Genomic DNA, 26,022 nt, shown 5'->3' with positions numbered 1-26,022 from the left:
CATGATGGGCCGAATGGCTTCCTTCTGTGCTGTAAGATTCTATGATTCTAAGATGCTGCACAGAATGGAATTTGCCAGGAGGGGAAAAACAACTGAAAGTCATATCTGCTGCTGGTTGATCTCAGACCAATTTTGGCAGATGCCCATTGCCAACCACTCTCCTGTCAGCTAGAGTTTGTGGTATGGGATCTTGCCTGAGATCAAACACTTTATAAAGGAAGTGTGTAAGCAGTGATGTGGGGCATTGGCTGGGTGACATTATTAATTGGTAATCCTATTTATCGGACCTGCAGTTGTCAGGTGTTCAAATTATGATAACTGCGACTACTTGTGAAGGATACCCCCTCGGAGGTTCCAAGCTTGTATTTAATAGTGTCTAATACCCCAGTGTAAATTCACCTTTTCCCATTTGTTTTTTTTTTACTGTTGCGTCTGAGCAGCTGTTACCAAGCGTGCTCTTGCTGTTTGATACTGTTAATTAGAATACGTAGGGAAACTTAGAAATGCAATTAAATTGCCCCTGGCGCTGCCCACGGTTGGTGAATACGATATTTCATTTGCAAAATTGGTGATAAGTTTGGAAGGGAGACGACAAAAACTCAATCCACAGAGGCACCTAGTGGCCAAAGCCTGCAACCACAGCACGATAGTTGAACCTAGCAAAATTGAATGGAAAATACTGACCAAAAATCATAGCAGCGGGAAGTAAGGTTGAACAGGATGTGCGTGCCCTACTTTAAAGATTTTTAAAATTATATACTCTAGGAGTTGTTGATTTTCTGTCCAGAATTCTGGTGAGACTAAAGTGAGTTTAATGTACGTCACTCCTTGATTTCTATGTAGTTTCAGCAAGGGGCAGTGATGTCATTGTATACGGTGAGGATGCATCGAGAGCAACTGATGGCTGTTCTCTGCCTGTGTAGAAACATCCACTTTGAAATGTGTTTGTGTAGTTGAAATGGTGAATTGAATTATCGCCAGGAAGTAGATAGTATAGGAGCATTTTTGTGTTGATAGAAGTTGTTTGCATTTTAATCAGTATGTGCTCCCTTCCAGCTTAAAATATATACTTCATAAAGGCTTTAGGGAAAAGGTGAGAGTGCTACCAGCTGAGCCAAAGTCGACACTTGTGGGCATCCTTCATCAATTTTGTTCTCTCTTTGGCCCCTCAACCTTTCTCTGCCAGTTTTCTCTCCTCCCCGTGCTCCTGGACCTGAAGGCATTGCTTCCTTGTTTGGGTGTGGGTGCTACCCTCGCACACGTGGCCATTCTTCATATGCGAGCGTAGTGGTCGGGCTGTGGAGAGCCGCTGAGTTTGCTCCTCTCCTCACCTGACGCGCGCACAGGTTTTCCTATCGTCCCCGTATTCCCAGGGCCCATTGTAGCTCCTCTGCTGAAATCAGCTAACTCAGCACCATAGGTGATAGCTGGGACCTCTCTGGTCACTTTGGCTCAGTTGCACACTAGACAGCAAATTTGCAACTGAACTGTCATAGGGAAACCTTTTTTCGTTGGGATTTGTCTGTTGATTATATGAAGCTTTGGTCTTGAGTAATCTTTCTAGGTCTGTTTTTTTGTAAGGAATAAAATGCATGTGGTCATGTTTTTTAAAAATTCATTCTCTGGATGTGAGCGTCGCTGGCAAGGCCGGCATTTATTGCCCATCCCTAATTGCCCTTGAGAAGGTGGTGGTGAGCCGCTGCCTTGAACCGCTGCAGTCCGTGTGGTGAAGGTGCTTCCACAGTGCTCTTAAGTACGGAGTTCCAGGATTTTGATCCATGTTTGCGTATACCCCTTGTGCTTTTGTGAGTTTGACATGGAAAGACACCAGCCACCTCTGTTTTAGCTGAAGCTTTCTGCTGCTTTTCAAGAATATGACTTCAACACTGGGCACAGTTGCAGCACTTACAAAATATTGCAGTATGAGATGTCTAGGCTTCAAAATTTGGGTGAGGGGCATGAGCTGGGAGGAAAGCCAAATGATGGTTGAGAGGATGACGAATAGGCAATGTTTAGGCCTGTTTATGGCAGTAACATTTAAAATAGGAGTGCGATATTTTAGTGTTTAGTCATAAATAGCCGCAGACATTTGCTTGTTTATGCCTCTGGTATTACAGCGTAACTATAGGGTGGTGTCGGCAAAACAAATTCCGGTCATGTTTTTGAACTTCTGCCTCTCGCTAGTAAAACAGCTGACTTGTGGATGAGACCATGGTGTGTGGTGATGTAATTTATTCTTGGCAGTTGCTGCTGTTACCGAGCCCCAGCAGTGTCGTACACGATCCTTGACTGTGAGGCTGTTTACTGACATTTTCTGGCACTTTTACAAGCATTGAAATAACATGCGGCGGAGCCAGGCCTGCAGATGCTGGGAAGTGGTTGCTGGACAAAGATGACTGAAGTTCAGTTTTCTCATTCTTCACCCAGGATTGAGTTGAATATGACTTTCCTTCTGAGTTCCAGACAGGTAATACTGCTGACTTGTTGCTTTCACCTGGAGTTTGCATAAACCCCTCTCCCTGCCTTGTGTTTGACTTGGTTATTCTTCATGCCTGATATGCATGCAATTTTATCATTTTACAGTAACACCCCGCACCGTCAAAACTAATGATTTGGCGCCTGTCATGCATGGCGTTGTGACTTCAAACCATTGTCCCGTAACACTAGATTTCTAGATTAAAATTAGTCGAGCAAAGACATAGCTTGTTCAAGTTTGTACGGTGCCATGGTTGATGATGTAAGAGTGATGGAAGAATAGTTTGTTTGAACAGATAGGGAGAGACTGCACGTGAGATAGAGTATCTTGCATTCCTCGCTGACTTGTTTTTTGTTCTGTTTGTTCCTCCTGAAGTCTCTTTATCTTGCTATTCTTAACATTACTTTGACTCCTTGCTTTCTGTCTGACTTTCATATCACTGTTTCCCCTATTGCCTGCTCTGTTTTGTTCCCTGCTTATGTTTCCCCCTCCGTCTGCTCAGGTGTTCATTCCATCCTTCTATATACACCTCAAAAGAAAGATTGGACTTTCTTTTATATAGCGCCTTTCACCGACCTCAGGAACTCCCAAAGCGCTTCAGATCCAATGAATTATTTTTGTAATGTAGGCAAACATGGCAGCCAATTTGCACACAGCAAGGTCCCACAAACATTAATGAGCTAAATAACCAATCAAACTGTTTTTGGTGATATAGGTTGAGGAATAAATCTTGGCCAGTACACTGGGAGAACTTCCCTGCTCTTCTTCGAAATAGTGCCATGGGATCTTTTATGCCCACCTGAGAGGGCAGACAGGCTTAACGTCTCATCCGAAAGACGGTACATCCGACAGTGCACTGCTCCCTCACTACAGAATGGAGCGTCAGCTAAGATAATGTGTTCATGTCTCTGGAGCGGGACTTGAACCCACAACCTTCTGACTCGGAGACGAGAGTGCTACCCACTGAGCCACAGCTAACACCTTCAAGGTTAAGAAGAAAATTGACAAAATCTGATCCAGGTAGATTTGCTGCCCCAGGAAGCTGTGGAAGCTACATCATTGAATAAATTCAAAGCAGAAATAGACAGTTTCCTAGAAGTAAAGGGAATTAGGGGTTACGGGGAGCGGGCAGGAAATTAGACATGAATTTAGATTTGAGGTTAGGATCAGATCAGCCATGATCTTATTAAATGGCGGAGCAGGCTCGAGGGGCCGATTGGCCTACTCCTGCTCCTATTTCTTATGTTCTTATGATTGTTTTCTATATTGAAAGGGTCAAATCCTTGGAGACAAGTTGAAAATTCGGAAGTTAAGACAAAGCAAAGTCAGAGGGAGCTTTTTCAACCCAATGGGTAATCGAGTTGAGGAATAAGTTACAGGAAAGGACACTGAAGCAGACAATATAGTTAGGATCAAGTGCCAATTAGGCACATTTCTGGAGGGAGAAGGAATTGAGGGGTATGGTAAGGAGGCGGGATTGATCTATCAATAAGGAACAAGCTAATGGGCTTCTGATGTTGTAGACAACAGATTGTTTCAATTGGGTGCAGGAATGCAGCAGTCAAAACGGCAAAGTTCCTACTATCTGAGGATTTCAAAATCATGATGATGACTTTCCTCCCCACCTCAATTTTCTCCCTGGCCCTCTTCACCTCGTGGTTGCTGGGAAACGGTTTCTCGCCCCTCTCCTGTTCTCTAGGAATGCTCTTCCACCACCTCCCAATGCTCAGGTGGTTCATATTTCACTTTGTACCATTAACTTGCTTGAATAGCTCCTTTCATTTTCACCAAACTTCAGAGGTCTATTCTCCTTGCTCTTGCTTTCTTCTAACATCAAGCAAGTTTAGAAGCAACATCTGCATGTCTGTACACGTAGACTTGTCTCTTTGCCTTGATAAAACTTGATGTCTCTTTCTGTGCAACCGCTGATTTGTTTACATCTAGTTTAAAAACAATAATTTCAAGGTGGGAGCTTTGCTTGCCTTTGCTGATGTGACTATTTTGATGCATTGCACTAATTGCATACCAGCATATTGAAAAAGTAGTGTATGTATTAGTTGTGAAATCTTTAGAATGCTCCTTGTTTTTCATCTGAACTTAGGAGAAAGAGTGAAGGAACAGTGGTTTCAGGCCAGCCTGTTGCATTGCCCCTGATTGATGACCCCTCAGTCCAGCTATTCTGGTATAATGCCCAGAAGTAAGAAAAATACAAAGCACCCACTTTAAAAAAAAACATACAAGCACTTAATCATAGAATCATACAACACAGAAGAAGGCAATTCAGTCTATCATTGGATGCATTGGTTGTAATCTTCCAAAATTCACTAGATTCGGGAAAGGTCCCAGCGGATTGGAAAACCGCAAACATAACACCCCTATTCAAGAAGGGAGTGAGACAGAAAGCAGGTAACTGTAGACCAGTTAGCCTAACATCTCTCATTGGGAAAATGCTAGAATCCATTATTAAAGAAGTAGTAGCAGGACATTTGGAGACTCATAATACAATCAAGGAGAGTCAACATGGTTTTATGAAGGGGAAATCGTGTCTGACAAATTTATTAGAGTTCTTTGAGGAAGTAACGGGCAGGGTGGATAAAGGGGAACCAATGGATGCAGTATATTTGGATTTCCAAAAGGCATTCGATAAGGTGCCACATAAAAGATTACTGCACAAGATAAGAGCTCATGGTGTTGGGGGTAATATACTGGCATGGATAGAGGATTGGCTAACTAACAGAAAACAAAGAGTCGGGATAAAAGGGTCATTTTCAAAATGGCAACCTGTAACTAGTGGGGTGCCGCAGGGCTCAGTGCTGGGGCCTCAACTATTTACAATATATATCAATGACTTGGATGAAGGAACAGAGTGTCTTGCGGCCAAATTTGCTGATGGTACAAGGGTGGAAAAGCAAGTTGCGATGAGGACACAAAGTGTCTGCAAAGGGATATTGACAGGTTAACCGAATGGGCAAAAATTTGGCAGATGGAATATAATGTGGGAAAATGTGAAGTCATCCACTTTGGGAGGAAAAATAAAAAAGCAAAATATTATTTGAATGGAGAAATACTACAAAATGCTGCAGTACAGAGGGATCTGGGTGTCCTCGTACATGAAACACAAAAAGTCAATATACAGGTGCAGCAGGTAATCTGGAAGGCAAACGGAATATTGGCCTTTATTTCTAGGGGGATGGAGTATAAAAGCAGGGAAGTCATGCTACAACTGTACAGGGTGCTGGTGAGACCACACCTGGAGTACTGCATATAGTTCTGGTGCCCTTATTTAAGGAAGGATATACTTGCATTGGAAGCAGTTCAGAGGAGGTTCACTAGGTTGATTCCGGGTATGGAAGGGTTGTCTTATGAGGAAAGATTGAACAGGTTGGGTCTATACTCATTGGAGTTTAGAAGAATGAGAGGAGATCTTATTGAAACATACAAGATTCTGAGGGGACTCGATAGGGTAGATGCTGAGAGGATGTTACCCCTCATGGGGGAATCTAAAACTAGGGGGCATAGTCTCAGAATAAGGGGTCGCCCGTTTAAGATGGAAATGAGGAGGAATTTCTTTTCCCAGAGGGTCATGAATCTTTGGAATTCTTTACCCCAAAAAGCTGTGGAGGCTGAGTCATTGAATACATTCAAGGCCGAGTTAGACAAATTTTTGATCAGCAAGGGAGTCAAAGGATATGGGGAAAGGGTGGGAAAGTGGAGTTGAGGTAAAAATCAGATCAGCCATGATCTCATTAAATGGCGGAGCAGGCTCGAGGGGCCGAATGGCCTACTCCTGCTCCTATCTCTTATGGTCTTATCATTCCTGTGCCGGCTCTTTGTAAGAGCTATCCAATTAGTCTCACTCCCGTGCTTTTTCCCCGTAGCCCTGCAAATCTTTCCTTTTTCAAGTATTTATCCAATTCCCTTTTGAAACTCATTATTGAATCTGTTTCCACCATCCTTTCAGGCAGTGCATTCCAGATCATAACAACTTGCTGCGTTTAAAAAAAAAAATGACTCCTAATCTCTCCTCTGGTTCTTTTCTTAAATCTATGTCCTCTGGTTACTGACCCTCCTGCCAGTGGAAACAGTTTCTCCCCATCTACTCTATCAAACCCCTTCATAATTTTGAACCTCTCTATTCAATCCCAGCTTCTTTAGCTTCTCCACATAACTGAAGTAATTGTATCATTCTAGTAAATCTCCTCCAAGACTACCTGGATCAATCTAATTTTGTACTTAATAAAAGGTTAACCCTTCTTGTGTTGGTCCCGCACAATTGAATGTTGGGCCTGTTCAGTTTGGGTTTATCTAATGATATTTGACTATTCAAAAACATTATTAGGCCAATTTCTTGCGTATTCCTTAAGATGCAGCTTTTGAATGAGACCATCAGTGGCCTTCCTATCTCCTATCTCCCTGTCACTCTTAATTGGTCTCTTGAACTTGACTGTGTCTGCGAGGTGACTCGCCCTTAAGTTTCCTGCTCTCCTGCGGGACAGTTGTGCGACCATTAGCTTAGGCGTGGAGAATCGAGGCTCCTTTTGCCAAATCTGAAACGGGCTCAAGGTGTGAGGCAGCTGGGTGGTGAGATCATTGTTAATGTTTACTTTCCTGACGTGATCAGGATTTGTCAAACTTTGGTCTTACAAACTAGGGCCTCCACCTCACAAAGCAAAGAACTAAGAGGTGGGTGGGTGTAAAAAAGTAACTGAAAAATACAGTTTATGGGGATGGGAAAGGTTCTTTTTTTAATTTATTTTTTCATGACCATCAGCTTTCCTATGTGCTGGTTTGACGTTTGGCCCAGTAGATTTAAAATTGAAGGTCTTCACTGCTTTTGATTTTGCATCTCTCACAGTCTTAGAAATTTCAGAGTAGGGGGCCATTCAACCCATTGCACCCTTGCTGGTGCTAGCTTCACATCTTGAGTTGCCTACTTTAATCCCATTTCTCAGATTCTTCCCTGTACACTTTAATATTCCTCAGATGTTTAATCTAATTCCCAATTAAATTGTGATTGACTGACTAATGCTCTCCTTGCTACTCTCCAAAGCTCCAACCCATAAACTCCAACGACTGCATTATAACCCACACTAAATCCTGCTCACTCGTCATCCCAGTCCTTGCCAACAATCGCTGCCTCCCTGTCCCCCAACACATCAACTTCAAAATCCTTGTCCTAGTCTATATAGACAGCCACTAGTGGTAAAGCATTCCACATCCTAATAACCCTGTGCATGAACAAAAAATCTTTTGAGCTCCGCTTTTATGTTTCTGGCATTAATCCTAAATTTATGCATTCACTGAATATAGTGACATGTATGTGAAATTTTCAAGGCATTTCTGCCAAGGTGTGACTCTACTCTGATTCCTGTCTCCATTATTTTTCTCTCTCCCCTCTCCTTTCCTTGGCTGGAAAGTACTGCTATAGCTTCTTGGTACCTCCTCAATCAACGTGCGCAAGTGACTCTGGACTTTACGTTGATATAGCACCTTCAATGTGGAGTCCCAAGGCCAAAGGAGAGGGGGCCAAAATGTGTGATGTAAAGAATGAGGTTTCAGGGAGTCTCCTGAAGGTGGAGAATCGTAGCAAGGCAGAGGAGATTTGGGGCATAGTTCGAATGTGGAGGCAAGAAGGCTCAAGTTTCTGCTGTTGATGGTCGAGCGGAGGGGTGAGGCTGTGCACTGATTTTATAGACTAGGACAAGGATTTTGAAGTTGACGTGTTGAACAGGGAGGCAATGATGATTGGCAAGGACTGGGATGACGGGTGAGCAGGATTTAGTGTGGGTTATAATGCAGTCGTTGGAGATTATGGGTTGGAGCTTCGGAGAGTAGCAAGGAGAGCATTGGAAAAGTCGAGTAGACTTGACTATTCCAATGCTGTCCTGGCCAGCCTCCCACCTTGCACCCTCCGGAAATTGAGCTCATCCAAAACTCTGCCGCCTATATCCTAACTCGCACCAAGCCCCGTTCACCCATCACCCCTGTGCACACTGACCTACATTGGCTCCCGGTCCGGCAACGCAGCGAGTAAAATTCTCTTCCTTGCTTTTGATTCCCTCCATGGCCTCACTCCTCCCTATCTCTGTAACCTCCTCCGGCCCTACAACCCTCCAAGACCTCCACACTCCTCCAATTCTGGCCTCTTGCACATCCCCAATTTTAATCGCTGCACCATTGGCGGTCGTGCCTTCAGCTGCTTAGGCCCTCAGCTCCGCAGTTCCCTCCCTAAACCTCCCTGCCATTCTCTCCTCCTTTAAGACGCCCCTTAAAACCGATCTCTTTGACTGAGCTTTTGGTCACCTGTCCTATTATCTCTTCATGTGGCTCGGTGTCACATTTTGTTTGATAATCGCTCCTGTGAAGTGCCTTGGGCCATTTTACTATGATAAAGGCACAATATAAATGCAAGTTGTTGTTGTCTGAAAGGTGACAAAGGCATGATTGAGGGTTTCAGCGCCAGTTGGGATGAGGTAGGAGAGGGGTAATATTTTGGAAATGGATTTATTGATGACTGACTGGATGCGGGGTTTGAAGCTCAGCTCAGTTGAGCAGGAAACCAAGGTTACACTTCGCTCTCAACAATATTGAGTTGCTAAAAAGAAAAAACAACTCCAACTCATCCACAACTTAATGTTAGACAACACAAAGACAGTAATGGCATCAAGGGGGTAGTGGTAGAGGAGAGGTGAAGTTGACCATGGTTCGCCAAATACGAAAGCTGACCCCATGCTTACGGATGGTAGCCAAGGATGGCGCCATGGGGCACACTGGAAGCTCGAAGCTCTGTCCATCTGCATTTAGCGGTGGTGCCCATTCGCAGACTACTGTTCAGTGCCTCTACACCACTCCGGGTAATTCCTCCATGCGCATCCTGTTTGAAAACTGCAGCAATTGAAAATATACAGAGGAGTCACCGCCTTCCTTGAAAGATTTTTTTTTTTGGGCCTGCTGTTGCAACTGCCCTCCGGCAAAACGGGCTTCAATTTCACATTCCTGGGCACAGACCTGAAGCCCAAGAGATGCCATTAAAGGAATGTTAAATAGGCTGAAGAGTGTAAAGATTCTTCCCATTGACTGAGGCATATATATTCTTTATACATGCCCCTATTTTATTTGCGTTACGCACTGGTGTCTGGAAGTGCTGAGTCTAGGGTTGCCAACTCTGGTTGGCCGTATTCCTGGAGGTTTCATCACGTGACCTCTCTCCTCCAACAGCCCCTCCGCCCACGCTTCCGCCATTAATCGCCTAAAACGTCCGTCCTCGCAGTTTACCACCTTCCCCCACCAATTAGAAGGCAGACTAACTCATCGTTGCCCGATTGAATGATCCTTGTCTTTTTTCTAATCTCCAATATTTCTCCTAACCAGTAAATGAAAGTGTTCAAAGAAAAAGAAAACCACACCATCTTTTTTAATGCCCCTATGATTTTTCTGCTCGGTTTGCTCGCATCAGTGTCCTGGAGATTAATCTTCAATTCCTGGAGACTCTGGGACAATCCTGGAAGGTTGACAACCCTAGCTGAGTCTGGGTACCCAGAATTTCTATTTTGTCAAATTTAGACACAGTACATTCAGGTGTTTATCCCACCCTATGGAGTCAGCTGTCGTGTGGTTATAGAATGCAGTAATCATTTCTTGGGTTGTTTTTTGTTAAATTTAACTTCTTGTCCTGAGTTAATAACCAGGTAATTGGATTGAAAATTTGAGCTTAATAATTCTTTCCTGGAGCGTTTCCTTTATAGATTCTGCTTCAAAACTGAACATCAGGTTCTCTCACCACCAAACTTCAACTTCCTTTTCTGTTATAATCCTACTTTTTCATGTGTGAGCGAGAGTGAGACTCACTCACGCACATACCAATACTACAATGGTCATTTATCCTCTGACCTTCATGCTCCTGCTCTCCCCAAGTGCCAAATACACCTCCCTACACATTTAATCTGCATCTTTGCTGTGTTACGGTCAAGGCTCACCTCAATATTTTCTGCTTTTTCTTATCCTTTACCAAAATCTCAAACTTGCATCCCTCAGTGTTCCCTTTCTCCTACAATCTTGAGGTTTTTGAAACTTAAGCTTGGTGTCATTTAACAATTGCTGATTATTGGTTTTTATCTTAAACTTTTTTTCCCATCTTTTCAGCCTCCGTGGTATCCTCCGCTAGCTATAAGCCTTGATCCTTTATCTAGGCTTCTCGAAAATAAGTCTGGAGAGTGCCCACTGTCCGTAGTCTCTTAACCTAAAACTGAACAGTGTGTTTTTCTTTCACCTGTTTCAAGTGGGTTTTACAAGTTTTTAGAGCCACTTTCCCTTGCTGGACTTTTTTTTGTTAAAAAATTAATGAGGTGTCATTCAGAATGAATTGAATTAATGAAATTATGCATGTGTTTGACTATGCACAGGAGCACCCAGGAGTGGAGTGCATAATCTAGGCTGATATTCCAGTGCAATACTGAAGGAGTGCTACATTGTCAAGGGTAGTGTTCTTCGGATGAGATGGTAAACCAAGTCATCGTCTGCCTGTTCCATTGGTTCAGCTGTACATTAAAGATCCCATGACACTATTGGAAGAGGAGAGGGGAGTTTTCATAGAAATGTGTGCCAAAATTCTACACAGTGGAAATGTCTTCTTTTAAAGTAGCCTACATAAAGCCGCTGCACTTCAAATAGCTCATGTGTTTATAAGGTGCTTCCTGGTATTTGAGAGATATAAAGTGCCTTTCTTTTACCTTTAGCTTTTTGGGAATTTAGGTTGAAAATGTTAGAGGTTTTTTTTGTTGTACAACTTTTCTTCATCTTGATATATGTTGTAATCAGTAGTTTCATACTTAAATTTGCATTTGTAGTTTTAAATAGAGTTGGCTTTAGTGAACGACCTTGGTTATATTTGGGAATTTCCGTCGGTCGATTTGCACTTGGCTGTGGTTATAGATTTCAGAAAGATTTTCCCAGTAACCTTTTAAGAGAATTCCTGATCAATATTACAGGTCATGTTCTACCTTCTGTGGACGAGCAAAGCTGTTCTGCTAAACGTGGGGTTTGTTCCTCTTTTCCCTCCCCCCGCACCCCCTTCACTTTTCTCTCAAAGGTGCTGACGTAGCCTGGGGACCACATGCAAGTGGTTATCCTTCATCTTCATGTGTGAGCCAGACAACCATGACAGTTAGCATCGCACGTGAGCACTTTCCAGAAGGAGACAGCAACACCTTTGTTGATGTTTTTCCCCCTCCCCAGCTCAGGGGCACTGAGGCCAATTTAGAAAAAAGAAAGAACTTGCACTTTTATACTGCGCCTTCCCCGACGTCACACGGTGCTTTACAGCCAGTTAAGCACTTTTTTAAAAAAAAGTGTAGTCACTGTTGTAATGTAGGAAAACGAAGCAGCCAGTTTGCACACAGCAAGATCCCACAAACAGCAATGTGATAATGACCAGATAATATGTTTTAGTGATGTTGATTGAGGAATAAATATTGGCCAGGACACAGGGGAGAACTCTCCTGCTCGTCAATGAAATAGTGCCATGGGATCTTTTGCGTCTACCTGTGAGGGCAGGTTTAACGTTTCATCTGAAAGACAGTATTGCTCTGGAGTGTCAGCCTAGATTTTTTTTTGTACACAAGTGCCATTCCGACCGAGATCAGCTAAATCAGCAGGTTTGGTTCCTAGTTGCTAATACCTTTTGGGCTGTGTGACTCATTTACGCACTGCCTTCAGAAGCTGAGGTGTGGCAGAGGACTGGAGGTGGCTGAGGGGAGGGGAACGAGAGCTGTTTTCGACGTTAAACTTTTCCTACTGAAAGCACACTTTGTGTTTCTCTGCTTGAGCTTGTTTGTTCTGAATAGTAAGCATTGTTGGTGGCGGGATTGGGGGTTGGGGGGGGTAGACCACAAGATAATGAGCATTGTAAGATTTATAATGAATTGCCTTAGGTTATAAAATAGCTTGAAATTAATATTGCAACTAGAATCTGGAACTTGGGGGTTGGGGGGTATACCTGGTTGATATAAAATCTTCAGTACAGTGCTGTCAGTTCCCTATTCTAGCAAAGATTCCACTGTGCTGTTAATTGTAACCATCAGTATAAGCAAACTCAATAGATAATTTGAACTCCAGAATTACAGCAAATGGATTACTTAATGTTCACAGCAATATTTACTTTTTTTTTAACATATCTATTTACTCTGGATTAATGGAAAACTAGGTTTGAAAAGGTACAGGGAAATCTTTTATATAAACCAGTGTTTGACACAGTCACCTGTTCTTTCCAGCAGCAAGTGTGCTCGTGGCAGAGATGACTTTGCAGACTTGCTAGAGGCAGTGTTTTTATAAGTTAAATTACTTTGTGCTGCCTGATGGATGTCAGTTGCACGGAAAGTTTTTTTGGAACAATCTTAGGTGATCTAGTGGGTGAAAACGTAACTTGTTCAGACGCACGTCGTGGACTCGGGGAAAGGAGGCTGCGATTACTGACCTGGAGTTTCTCGAAGGCATAAACGGACGTGGTTCACAGAGCAAATGCAGTTAATGTGAGATACAGGGATTTTTCAGCAAGTTTTTGCTATGATTCTGCTTCAGCAATTAATGGCTAAGGTAAGGAGCCATGGAATGGAAGGTTAGGTATAGTGTTGGATAAGAAAGTTGGCTCAAACGCCATGTATATTAGGGAGCAGAAACACCATAGAATTTGGGAACTTTTATTTTTATATAAAGAGTCTTTACTACCCAAAGGTTGGAGTACCTGCTTTGATGCGGGGAAATTGTGACTGTCAAACTGGCTTTATAAACATGCAGAAGGTTCTGTACGTCGTGCCTTTTTAACATTGAAGCCTGGTACTGAAATATGTAACTCAGTGTTGTATAGTATCTGAAGTAATGTAAAACCAACGCTGTGCTGTTTAACACTGTTCAATAAGCCTATTTGGTTTCATTCCTACTTGTCCTGACTTAATCGTGGTGAATTTCTGTTCTGTAACTTGGAGTGATTGAATTACTGGAGTTTTAGACTTGGTTAGGTTCATTATCTAGCTGGTTATGAAGTTTTTACTATTGTTATTTTCAGGTCATCACATAGTGAATCCTGAAGTTTGGATTTGCTGATTTTCATAAGGTCTATCTAGTTATGACATGGCTCTAACCCTCTCTCCATTTTGATAATGCGAGACCTAGGTGTAACTTGAGATAACATTCTTTTCTCCCACTCAGTCTGGTTCTGCTTGTGTCTTAACATGAAGTTAGCAAGTGGTTAGGTTAAAGGTTTGAAATGCTAATCCTGGTATAAAAATAAATTCTCCTCTTTAGTCTTAATCACGTTGCTATAGTGACCAACCTTGTGGAAACTATAATGGGTGAGAGGTAGAGCAGGTGAGAAGTTCGATCTATCAGGAAAACCTGTTCACCAAGGCTGGGGTTCTGTATGGATCTTCTTACTCTCGTTTTATACTGATTCGCAGCAAAACCATTTGATTTGTGGTATGGGCTAACAGTGGTGTGCTCAAAGTTTCATTCGTCTAATGTGGACCTACAGAATTCCATGCTTCATAAAAGGTTGTGCCTAGAGAATACAGAATTCATTGAATAGTCCACAGTTAATTACACCGTATATGCGTATTCAGAGATGTGACGCGATTTTCTGCTATAGCCTTGTGATAACTGGATTGAGTGACTCTGGATGTTGCTTATGAGACGGGAAGCACAATCTTTCACTAGATTGCTTGTATCCAGGTTCAGTCGTGCCTAATACTAGCCTCATGTGTTTTTTTTAACAGTACTGAGACAAGGTATCTCTCATGAATCAACAATTTTTTTTTAAAGAATGACTGCCAGAGCAAAATGGCAATCGACTTTGCCTTGTCTTTTTTGGAGAATCTGCATATCTCTTGTCCCCAGCGACCTCCCATCTGATGTATTGGTCTCTGTTCATTATACTGGTACTGATGCTATCCAGCTGTACACATACGCTGTGACTTTATCTGTGCAGCTCGATAGCATCTGGCATTCTTTACAATGGGCTCACCATAAGGTCTAAGATGCATGTTTATTTTCCAGCACTGTGCATCACACATACATGTTAGCAATAGCCTTTGTATTCTTGGACTTTAAATATTTAAACACCAAAAACTTTTACAGCCTGGCTATATATAGACCTATGAACTATTAAAGTTCTTGTAGATGGTGAGCACTTTACAAACGTTACTTTCTGTTGTCATGATTTTTTTTGTGTAATGCTTTTATGTCAACATATATAATGAGAATCCATTTGTAAACATTTTATAATGGGAATTTCTATGTAAACTGTTGCCTGCTGTGGTGCTTCCCAATTCCCAGCCCCCCCCCCCCCCCCCGGCTCTTTGTTTCTCTCAGTCTCAAGACAGCTCAACTCAATGAATGTGGACATCCTTTTTAGCCTCTCCCATTTCCAGGGTCCTGAAGCAGGTTGATTTCCAGCCATTTCACTCCTATCTCACTACCTGCCACCTGAATGAGTGAGTGGCACTGGAGATTCCAAATAGAACCCTGAGGCAGAGATACTTCCTGAAAGGTGCATTGGAAGTAACGCAGGTGCAAACTTGCATCATTGAGGCACAGTTGGTGAAGTTTCACAAGGGTTCATCCAATCTGGAGGAGCAGTCAGGGACAACTGGAAATGCTTCCAACAATGGGCATTGTCTTCCAGGCTCACAGATTAAGGAGCTTTCAACTGCTTCACTGTCTGTCCGTTTTACCATCCAGATTTTTGGCACCACTTATTATTGCAGGTGAAAGAACCTAAGATGGGGAGTATAAATTAAATGGAACAATGGCACAGCTTTTTGATGAGGGAGATCTAGATGTAATTATCGATCTGTTGGTGCTTGGCTGTGATTTTGTTTTTAATAGCATATCAACGCATTACTTTAGTGCAAGGATGGAGCACAATTCAGAGGTTGTGTAGTTGTGGTACATGGCAACGTTCAAAAACTGTCCAGAGTAATGTGTGCAATTCTGGCTACTTATAATCACAACAACTTGCATTTATGCAACACTTTTAATGTAGAAAAATGTCCTAAAGCGCTTTAGAGAGGCATAATCAGAAATAAATGGGCACCGAGCTAAAGAGGGGATATTAGGGGTGTTGATATGCTTGATCAGAGGTGAGTTTAAAGGAGGAGAGCAAGGTGATGAGGAGGAGAGGTTTAGGGAGGGAATTCCAGAGCGTGGGGTCCAGGTGGCGGAAGGCACGCTTGCAATTTTTGAGTAAACGGAGGGGAGGGGTCAGAGTTGGTGGAACGTAGAGTTCTCAGGGAGGTTGTAGAGTTGGAGAGGGACAAGGCCATGCAGGGGTTTAAACATGAGGATGAGAATTTTAAATTGGAGGCAATAGAGGGCCGGGAGCCAATGTAGGTCAGCAAGGACAAGGGTGATAGGTGAGTGTCACTTGGTTTTGGATGAGGTGGAGATTGGGAGGCTGACCAAGGGAACATTGGAATACTTTTGTCTGAAGGTGACAATGGCATTGATGAGGATTTCAGTAGCTGATGGGCTGAGGTAGGGGTGGAGGCGGATGAAGCCTTAAGCTGCCTAGGCCTAAGCTCTGGAATTCCCTCCCTAAACCTCCCCGCTCGCTATCTCTCTCCTCCTTTAAGACACTCCTTAAAACCTACCACTTTGACCAAGCTTTTAGTCACCTGTCCTAATATCTCTATGTGGCTTGGTGTCAAATTTTGTTTGATAACGCTCCTACGAAACACCTTGGGACGTTTTTATTACGTTAAAGACACTATATAAATGCAAGCTGTTGTTGCTGGAGGTTACAAACAGTGTGGTTTTCCCTGAGGCAATAGCCGGAGCAGGGGAATGAAATGGTGGAATTGGTATAGAGTTTGTGATGGGGGTCAAAGATGATGGCTTCGATCTTCCCAATGTTTAACTTGGAGGAAAGTGCGGTGTGTCCAAGATCGAATGTCGGACAAGTTGTCTGACAGCACAAGCAACGGGGTGGGCGGAGAGGTAAAGCTGGATGTCGTCAGCATTCATGTAGCAACTGACCCCACATCTGCATGTTATGTCACCAAGGGGGCAGCATGGCGAGAAGGAAGTGGAGGGGGTCAATGATTGATAGATCTGTGGGAAATTCCAAAGGTAACGGGGCAGGAAGAGAAGCCATTGCTGGAGATGCTCTGGCTGCAATCGGATCGGCAAGTGCAAAACCGAGCAGGGCTCTCCCACAGAGCTGGACAATAGAGGAGAGGCATGGAGGACTGGTCAACCACGTCGAAGGCAGCAGAGAGGCCAAGGAGGGATAGTGGCATCGTGCTCACCGTCACAGAGGAACTAGTTTGTGACTTTGGTTTAGGGGTGTCTCGGTGCTGTGGCAAAGAAGGAATCGGATTGGAGAGATTCAAACATTGAGTTGCGGGAAAAATGGGCATGGATTTGTAATTATGTTCATTAATTTTGACTGGGATAAAATTATATTGAGTGTTATGTTAGACTTTAGATGTAAAAATTTTAAACTGTAACATAGGTTTGTGTTCACTGTGCGCTAACCCAAGGTGGAAAGCTGATAAGATATTTTACGCACTGGTTGTAGACTTTCCTGGTAATTAAATGCAGACTCTTTCTTTGTGTCGTTATTGATTATCTATCAATCATTAATCCTTTAGTGTGAACCCTGAAGTGCATCACTATACTGTGTGTACTGACTGTAGCAACTGCTCCTATTGGGTTCTTTCATTAAATCTAGGTGAGGGGCCAAGGCCCATATTCCAGGGCACCACCAAGAACTCAAGAAGAAAGACACAACAGGCCAATTGTACCAGTTAAGTGATGCTAAGTTTAGGTTCTAATAGGCTAAAAATCATAGGAGGGAGCCAAGACTGAGGGAGGTGAGCAGTTCCACAGTTTTACGGTCTTGGGATAGAATGACATAGATTGGGCGAAATGAATTCTTGATTTTCAAATGAGAGAGATCCCAAACTGAACCCATCCCTTTCCCATAAATGAACCATATATTACCGTAAGATAGTAAACTAAATTCTGGGTCATGATGGTGCAGGAAACTAGGTGGCTAATGACATCTTAACCCCATGGTTAGATAGATTACTGCCTTGTAATCATTTGAGTCTCTATGATTATCTCCACTGTAATTGTTTTTGTTTTTCTTTTTAAGTCTCAAGAAAGAGAAGTATGCATCGGAGTCAACAACCAGAGTTACTTCTGCGAAACAGGACATTGTTGTGGAGAATCTCAGTGCTGTAACTATTATTACGAACTTTGGTGTAAGTATTGACCCTTTCAATTCTAACTCTGAGTACACGGAGTCAGCTACCGTCACCAGTTTTGGCAGTTTTTATTGTGTCGCAGGCTTCATTTTACCAACCTATTGTATACTGCTCATCCTTCTCTCCGTCACCCCACCACCCCGTCTCTTTGTCGGGACTTCAGTTATGTGGAGAGACCGGAGAAGCTGGGGTTGTTCTCTTTAGAGCAGAGAAGGTCAAGCAGAGATTTGATAGAGGTGTTCAAAATGATGAACAGTTTTGACAGTGAATAAAGAGAAACTGTTTCCAGTGGCAGAAGGGTCAGTAACCAGAGGACACAGATTTATTGTGATCGGCAAAAGAGCCAGAGGCAACATGAGGAAAAAATTTTTTACGCAGCAAGTTGTAATCATCTGGAATGCACTGCCTGTAAGGGTGGTGGAAACAGATTCAATAGTAACTTTCAAAAGGGAATTGGATAAATACTTGAAGGGGAAAAAATTACAGGGCTATGGGGAAAGAGCAGAGCAGAGCTATGGGACTAATTGGATAGCTCTTTCAAAGAGCTGGCACAGGCACAATGGGCCGAATGGCTGCCTCCTGTGCTGTATCTACTATGATACCTTTGTTACTGATAATTGGCCTCATTTCCTCTAATATGAGCAAAATATCTGCACCTACAAATGTTCTCCCCATCTCTGTTGAAAGCTGTGAATCTCACTGGGATACAGTTCCATAGACACTGACTGCTCTCCGTGTAACAAATGCACGGAATAAAACTGGTCTTAACCTATTCTCTCCAGTTGTGTATTTAAGGAATGCCTGTAGCTTACCTACGCTAAAATGAAGACTTGCATTTATACAGCACCTTTCACAATCTCAGGGCATCCTAAAGCGCTTTACAGCCAATGAAGTACTTCTGAAGTGTAGTCACTGTTGTAATGTAGGGAAACGCGGCAGCCAATTTGCACACAGCAAGATCCCACAAACAGCAACGTGATAATGACCAGATAATGTATTTTTTAACACTTTGGTAACAGCTAGACAGAATGTAGTGCTCCCAGAGCATTCTTGAACATTACCAGTATATTGGGCACTGTACTCTGTTAGCTCACCCCAGTGGCCATTCTTTCTATTAATGGGTCTAGATATTGAATGCTGTTCAAACATGGCAGGGGTGGGGGGGATATCACAGCCAAGGTATATCGTGTTCTGTCTAATACCAGCAGGTGTCACTGAACAGTAATCAGGAGCTGGAGTACTGTCTCGTTTTTCTCATTCACTTTCTTCCCCTCCCTAGCTCACAGATACTGGGACCATCAGTCGTGCCTTGAGCATTGCCTCTACTGAGGCAAGGTAACTCCGCACAGAACTGGGATCAAACATGGAGCAGCTGCCCCATCTAAGTTTTTTTTTAAATAGGGAGGAGAAGCCTGCAAGTGAGCTGTGAAAATATTTGTCTTATAGTTTTGCTGTTATGAATTGTTAAAACTTTAGTCTTGCAATTTGTAACATCAGAACTGCTGATTTAATCATTGCTTAATACTCATTGGCAGCTTATTAATCTGTTAAACTGAGGCTCCGTCTGCCCTCTCAGGTGGACGTAAAAGATCCCATAGCACTATTTCGGAGAAGAGCAGGGGAGTTCTCCTCAATCAACATCGCTAAAACAGATTATCTGGTCATTATCTCATTGCTGTTTGTGGGATCTTGCTGTGCGCAAATTGACTGCCGGGTTTCCTACATTACAACAGTCACTACGCTTCAAAAGCACTTTGTTGGCTATAAAATGTTTTGGGACGTCCTGTGGTTGTGAAAGCACTATATTAATGTAAGTTTTTTTTTGTATGTAATAACTTTTGAGTCATTCAGTAAAAGTCACATAGACTGCCATTCGAATAAATCCATTACAATGAATACCTATTCACGTATGCTAAGACTGATCTTATCTCCCTTTTGGTAAGTTTACTCTCACCACTAAATTCCTTGGCCATTTTGTGTTTCTTCCTCTTTTTGTGCATCAGAGGTGCAAAAATCTAGGATAATTTTACATTTCTGATGGGGAGGGGGATTATGATGGAGAGAGAAATTTCAAAGCTAGAAATACAAAATAAAATCAAAAACCATTAGGCATGCCTGTGGTCCATCAGATGCTGACAGTCTTGCTGTGTATTTCTCTAATATTTTGTGTGTTTATTCTCGTAAGCATTTCGGTTGGGTATAGTATTGGCTTGCATCAACTTGTATTCTAGGTTATTTGGCTGTATTTCAGCTGAAGCAGCACCAAGCAATGTTTATGCTGGTTGTATAACATCTCTGCTGGTTTTCAGTTTGAAAGCGCTCTAGCCTCTGGGCTTGAAAGTTGGGTTTCAAGCCTCAAAGCAGATGTTTAAACTGATGGTCTAGGCTGACGCCCTAGTGCAGCACTGAGGGAATACTGCATTGTTAGAGGAGCCGTTCATCTGAGGCCCTTGCTGACTGTTCTGGTTCAGGTGGATGTTAAAGATCCCATGGTGCTACTTGACGAAGAGCAGTGAGTTCTCCCGGTGTCCTGGCCAAACTTTTCTCCTTCAACCAACACCGCCAAAAACAGACTTAGCTGGACACCCTTCTCATGGCTGTTGGTGAATATTGCTGCGCACAAAATGACTGCTGCATTTGACTCCATAAGTCACTTCGGAAATAATTAATTGTGTATGAAGTGCTTTGAAATGTTTCAATGCGATGAGGTGCTTTTTAAATGCAAGTAGAATCTTGCTTCTTTAACCCAGGGTCTGTGAAGGCTCCACTCGGTCCCTGTGTCTCTTCGAGTCAATTTCAATATCCTCGTCCTCACCTTTAAGTGTTTCTAAGTCCTTGCCCACTACCTCATTAACCTCCTTTCTCTCTTGTTTCTCCGCACACACCCTTCATTACTCTGATGCTGCATGTTCACGGTATTTTCGCTCCAAGATAGATTGGTCCTTCAGTTCCTGGCCTCCTGAGCTACTTGCCAAAATCCCCCTCTGTATCTCCTCCCTCCCTTTGAAAGAATTCGTTATTAGGCCTCTCCCTAGATATTTCTTTCATTCTCAACATCAAGGACCACTCCTGAAAGAGAGCCCCCCCACCCACACACTCTCTCTCTCTCTCTCTCTCTCTCTCTCTCTCTCTCTCTCTCTCTCTCTCTCTCTCTCTGAACCTGGTTGTGTTGTGTGCGCTCGATATCTGGTAATGTAGCATTTCCCAGGGGTTGAACAGAACGCCCTGGTTATTGCTCGCAAGAATTTACAGGAGCCGTCTCCATGTTCTGAGTCTTCAGATCGCTGGGTCTTGTGACGCAGGCTATAAACTATGAAATGCGATTATTAAAAGTAAAAATTGGACAGTAGCATAAAATCAATTATAGTACATTTAACTTTATTACAGAACTTTTAATTTGCACATCCTCAAATGGAAAAATAATAAGACGTGACTCTAAACATTACCAAACCTGGACCAATGCCAATAACTCAAAATGTATATGAGAGGTCTGGTCTACTCTCAAGGCAAAAGATCCTTTACAAAATAATGAAGAGATTAGATTCTATCCACATGGATAGGTTACTTGATCTAGATGGGTAGGGGACATCGGTACAAGTTACAAACCCTTAGAGTTGGGTCAGATGCCGGGAAGTTCTTTTCACAAGAATTGTTAACCTCTGGAATAAGGGGACAGTACGTGCAGTGAGCATTAACTGTGTGTTCAAAAGGGAGCTGCATGAGTTCCTGCAAGTGGAAGATAGCTCAAGTTATAGAAAGTAGGTGGGGTAACTCCTTGAGTATAGAAGATTGAAAGGTGAACTGATCGAGGTGTTTAAAATGTTAAAAGGATTCGATAGGGTAGATACAGATAAATTATTTCTTCTGGTAGGGGAAATCAAGAATGAGGGGACATAATCTTAAAATTAGAGCCAGGCCAGTTAGGAGGGAAATCAGGAAGCATTTCGTCACACAAAGGGTAGTAGAAATCTAGAGCTCTCTCCCCAAAAGGCTGTGGATGCTGGGGGACAATTGGAGCTTTCAAGACTGAGATGGATAGATTTTTGTTGGGTACGGACATCAAGGGATATGGAGCAAAGGTGGGTAAATGGAACTGAGGTACAGATCAGCCATGATCTAATTGAATGAAGAGGGTCTAGACAGAGTGGTTAGAGAGAAATTGTTCCCATTGGCGGAAGGGTCAAGAACCAGAGGGCATAGATTTAAGGTGACTGGCAAAAGAACCAAAGGTGACACGAAGAAAAACTTTTTTACACAGTGAGTGGTTAGGATCTGGAATGCACTGCCCGAGGGAGTGGTGGAGGCAGATTCAATCATGGCCTTCAAAAGGGAACTGGATAAGTACTTGAAACGAAAAAATGTGGGAATAGGGCGGGGCAGTGGGACTAGCTGGATTGCTCTTGCATAGAGCCAGCGCGGACACGATGGGCTGAATTGCCTCCTCCCGTGCTGTAACCTTCTATGATTCGAGGGGCTGAATGGCCGATGATTAGGTTCAGCTTTAAAGACCCCCTGGTGGAATACTTGCTGACACACTGTCTAATTTCATAACAAAGGAAGTGGGTTGCAATTAAAATATTAGGATAATGACATTTTGACTTAAACTGGCTGCAGAATGTTGGGTTAACACTAAGATCAAAAACACTGGCTTAATGAAACGTATGGGTTGAGTTAATTTAAGAGAATCTGGTTTAACTTTGGGAGTGCCAAAGAACAAAACACCCCATTGAGAAAGTATTATATTTTCTCACTGCCTTCTCAAAACTCTTCTGTTCACCTGCACTATTGGCCCCATCCCTTAATTCCATTCTACCTGTTCTTCCTTCCAGCTGGCTCTGTGAAGTGGTTTGAGATGTCTTTCCAGCATGAGGGACGTTCTAAATTTACACTCGAGTGTGGTGCTGAGCGATACAGACCAGCAAGGTCAAAAGCAAAACACTGCGGATGCTGGAAATCTGAAATAAAATTAGAAAATGCTGGAAATACTCAGCAGGTCAGGCAGCATTTGCTCATCGACCTGAAACGTTACCTCGATGCTGCCTGACTTGCTGAGTATTTCCAGCATTTTCTGTTTTTGTTTCCGATCAGCAAGGGTCCCCTGCTTAATCCAAGCATAATACTGGGGTGCTACAATTGATGGCAGGCCTTGCAAGGTAGAAATGTAAAAAAAATTAACCAGGCTTCCTGCTGCAGGTTAATATCCAGAGTGAAACCTGCAGGAAAGTGCAGATACCTGGATTGGGGCTGGGGAGTGGGGGGGGCAGGAGTAGTGGGAGTAGGTGGGAATGGGGGAGGGGGTGGGAATGGGGGAGGGGGTGGGAATGGGGGAGGGGGTGGGAATGGGGGAGGGGGTGGGAATGGGGGAGGGGGTGGGAATGGGGGAGGAGGAATGGGAGCGGGTGGGGCGGCAAGAGAGGAGCGGGAATGGGAGCGGGTGGGGAGAGAGGAGTGGGAGGGAGTTGGGGGGTGGGTGCCATGATTCACTCCATAGTCCAAATGCCTGCTGACCTTTGCCATCAAGGTTTGCATGCGCACGATCACTTGGCCAAGGTACTGGTAGGCTGGCCAAATGCCAATGAAACCGTCTGCCGGCGCAATGCGGAATCGTCAGGAGAAAATTGGGAAGAAAAATCTAATTTGCCGCCAGCATTGTAACCAGGGGCTTGTTCTTTAGCCGTACAGAGGCAGTAACGCTTTTACTGCAGCTCGAATTAGTAAGAATAAACAAATTGGTAGGAACAGGAAAAGGCTCTTGGATCCAAAAGGCCCTTCCCTTTTATGATGAATCTGTATTGTAAACAGCTCTTGCCCATGAATTGTACCACTCCTGATTAATCTCCAGAATTGCCACGGTCTCGAAGGCTACTTTGGGCAGCTTCACAAGATCACATCCGACGTTGCTAAAGCCTCTCTGCTAAAGCGCTTCCAGCGGGAAGGAACTTTATACACAAAAACTAAGAATAGAAGCTAATTATCCTTGTGCTTTAATAATTCCGGTATTCAGCTTATGCTCCATGGCTTAAAATGTCTTGGTGAAATCATTTCCAATTTTACTGGATGGTGCGAGTGTTTTATTTGGGTTCCTGTTTATGAAATCGTCCTGGAGGTGACTCCTTGCTATCTTGAACATCTCCAAAGTGGGGATATGCATTCATAGGAACGCTTCTGCCCCCCCCGCCCCAATAAAGCTGATTCACCGGATAATGGCGCAACCTCTTCTGAATTTTTTTTTCAGCTCCTAAGGGGGATAAAAAAAATCCCACCGATTTTATTGCCCATCGCAGTGGGGGAGGCGGGGAAATCAAGAACGAGGGGACATGATCTTAAAATTAGAGGCAGGCTGTTTAGGAGGGAAATCAGCAAACAGCTGAAGGACTAGAAGATCAAAGTTCTATGGGTGGTCTGGTCTTTGTGTGTGTGTGTGTGTGTTGAGTATTATTTGTATAACGACTTGAAGTAGCAAATCAAGACATGTTCAGGAAAACATCTGAAGCTACAAAATGATGAAATTAAATCCTGCCGTAAAACTCTAACCAAACCATGTAACTTTTATTGGGAAACTGCAAAATAAAAAGTGTCGGCAATGACGTCCAGAAATATGAGATTATTGAATGAATTTGCGTAAGAAAAGGTCAAACGGAAGCAGCGGGAGGGGGAGAAAATCGTTTGTCCTTTTAAAGCCCTCAAAAAAAAACTTGGACTCTTTTTTTATTTTTTTACATTCTGTGCAGAGGGAGCTTTGCTGAGTCAGAGCCTCGGTTTGCTTCTGCACATCCGTGTGAGACAGCTGCTCCAAGCAGAGGGATGTGCTTCCCAAAACACGATCAGTAACCCAGGCTGTGCCCGGCACGTCAGTAAACACATTTCTTGGGACCATTTCACTGGGAGCTGAAGCATCTGAATGTTCCAGAAGGTTGTGATATAGGGGGGGAGGGGCAAGAAAACATAACTAGCAGTGTCCTGTAATGTTTAAATATCATATAGACAGCAGAGCTAAAATTCCCTTCCAACGATATGCTGACTTGGGAGAGGACTTTTTTTTTTATATAAAGAAAAACAAACATGTACACTGGAGTGTAAAGTAACTCTCGCACATAATTTGGCCCCTCTTCCTAAATTCCACGCAAAAAACAATCCAGGACCCTCGTATCGATAAGTGGTAGCATTGAAAAACTTCCATCCACTGCTGGCTGGTATCTATAAACACATTCTCTTTATTTCCCCCCACCTTCCTTGCACTCACTTCAATCCCATTGCCCTCTCAGCTGTTTTGTTCAACGCTGGTGATATTTAAATAGAGACTTTCCCACTGCCTTTCAAATCGGAGATGGCCCGGGTTGGTTGGGGGGGAGGGGTGGTGATAGATACAGAAAGAGGAAGTTTAAAATCAACAGCGGGGCCCAGGAGTGGGGAGAGTTGGAGGATCGGACAGTGCTGCTACGGTGTTCCTCCAGGGTCCTGATATTTAAACAGCACCTCTCCAAATCCCCACTCAGGTCTGGCTTCTAAAACTGATACAGCCGAGCAGGATAGATGGGATCCACATGTAAAGTGACCCCCTATCTGCTTTTGGTCATAAATAGAGTACTTGGATTTTTTTCATCTAGTATGTGAGGTTTATATATAGACTTGAGTGTATAGACTTGACACTCACTCACCTGACGAAGGAGAAAGCCTCCGAAAGCTTGTGATTTTCAAATAAAACAGTAGGACTGTAACCTGGCGTTGTAAGATTCCTAACATTTATATATAGATAGATAGATGTGGTTGATGAGTTATTTCCTCCATGCTGCCTCACCTGAAGCTGTTGACTCCTCGTCTGCTCGAGCCTGCCGTCCTCCGGTACCTCTCCCACGTGGCCGTTCTTGGCGTGTTGAGATTGGCAATCTATTCGAGCCGTAGTTTTCTGCACAGCCGAGCGCACTCTTCTCATCCAGTACCCACACAGGTGCACTTTCCATCAGGGGTCATGGATAGTGAACGGGAGCGACAGCAGCTTGCATTTATACAGCGCCTTTAACGTAGTAAAAACGCCCTAAGGAGCTTTGCAGGAGCGTTATCAGATTAAAAATTGACACCGAGCTACGTAAGGAGACATTAGGACAGGTGACCAAAAGCTCGGTCAAAGAGGTAGGTTCTAAGGAGCGTCTTGAAGGAGGAGAGAGAGGCGGAGAGGTTTAGGGAGGGAACTCTAGAGTTTAGAGCCCAGACAGCTGAAGACACGGCCGCCAATGGCGGGGCAATGAAAATAAGCGATGCGCAAGAGGCCAGAATTGGGGGAGCACA

The 26,022-nt window shown here is 43.4% G+C and overlaps 1 protein-coding gene across 3 annotated transcripts in view; it reads left to right on the top strand.

The window, feature by feature from the left end:
* wbp1la (WW domain binding protein 1-like a) overlaps nucleotides 1-26,022 on the top strand; it is a 75,332-nt gene that overhangs the window by 39,828 nt on the left and 9,482 nt on the right. Inside the window, exons 2-3 of one of the 3 annotated variants that reach the window (XM_068002072.1) lie at nucleotides 2,428-2,467; nucleotides 17,625-17,733. In XM_068002072.1, coding sequence (XP_067858173.1) covers nucleotides 2,441-2,467; nucleotides 17,625-17,733 — 136 coding nt within the window. In that variant the 5' untranslated portion in view covers nucleotides 2,428-2,440. Of the gene's footprint in view, nucleotides 1-2,427; nucleotides 2,468-12,788; nucleotides 13,067-17,624; nucleotides 17,734-26,022 lie in introns of those variants that run through there. The other 2 variants (XM_068002071.1, XM_068002070.1) reach the window with 2 other exon arrangements.

This window comes from Heptranchias perlo, chromosome 21 (genome assembly GCF_035084215.1).
Source record: "Heptranchias perlo isolate sHepPer1 chromosome 21, sHepPer1.hap1, whole genome shotgun sequence".
NCBI classification, from domain to species: domain Eukaryota; kingdom Metazoa; phylum Chordata; class Chondrichthyes; order Hexanchiformes; family Hexanchidae; genus Heptranchias; species Heptranchias perlo.
The sequence above is the reverse complement of the archived record's forward strand: the minus strand, read 5'-3'. Positions and strand labels throughout refer to the sequence as shown.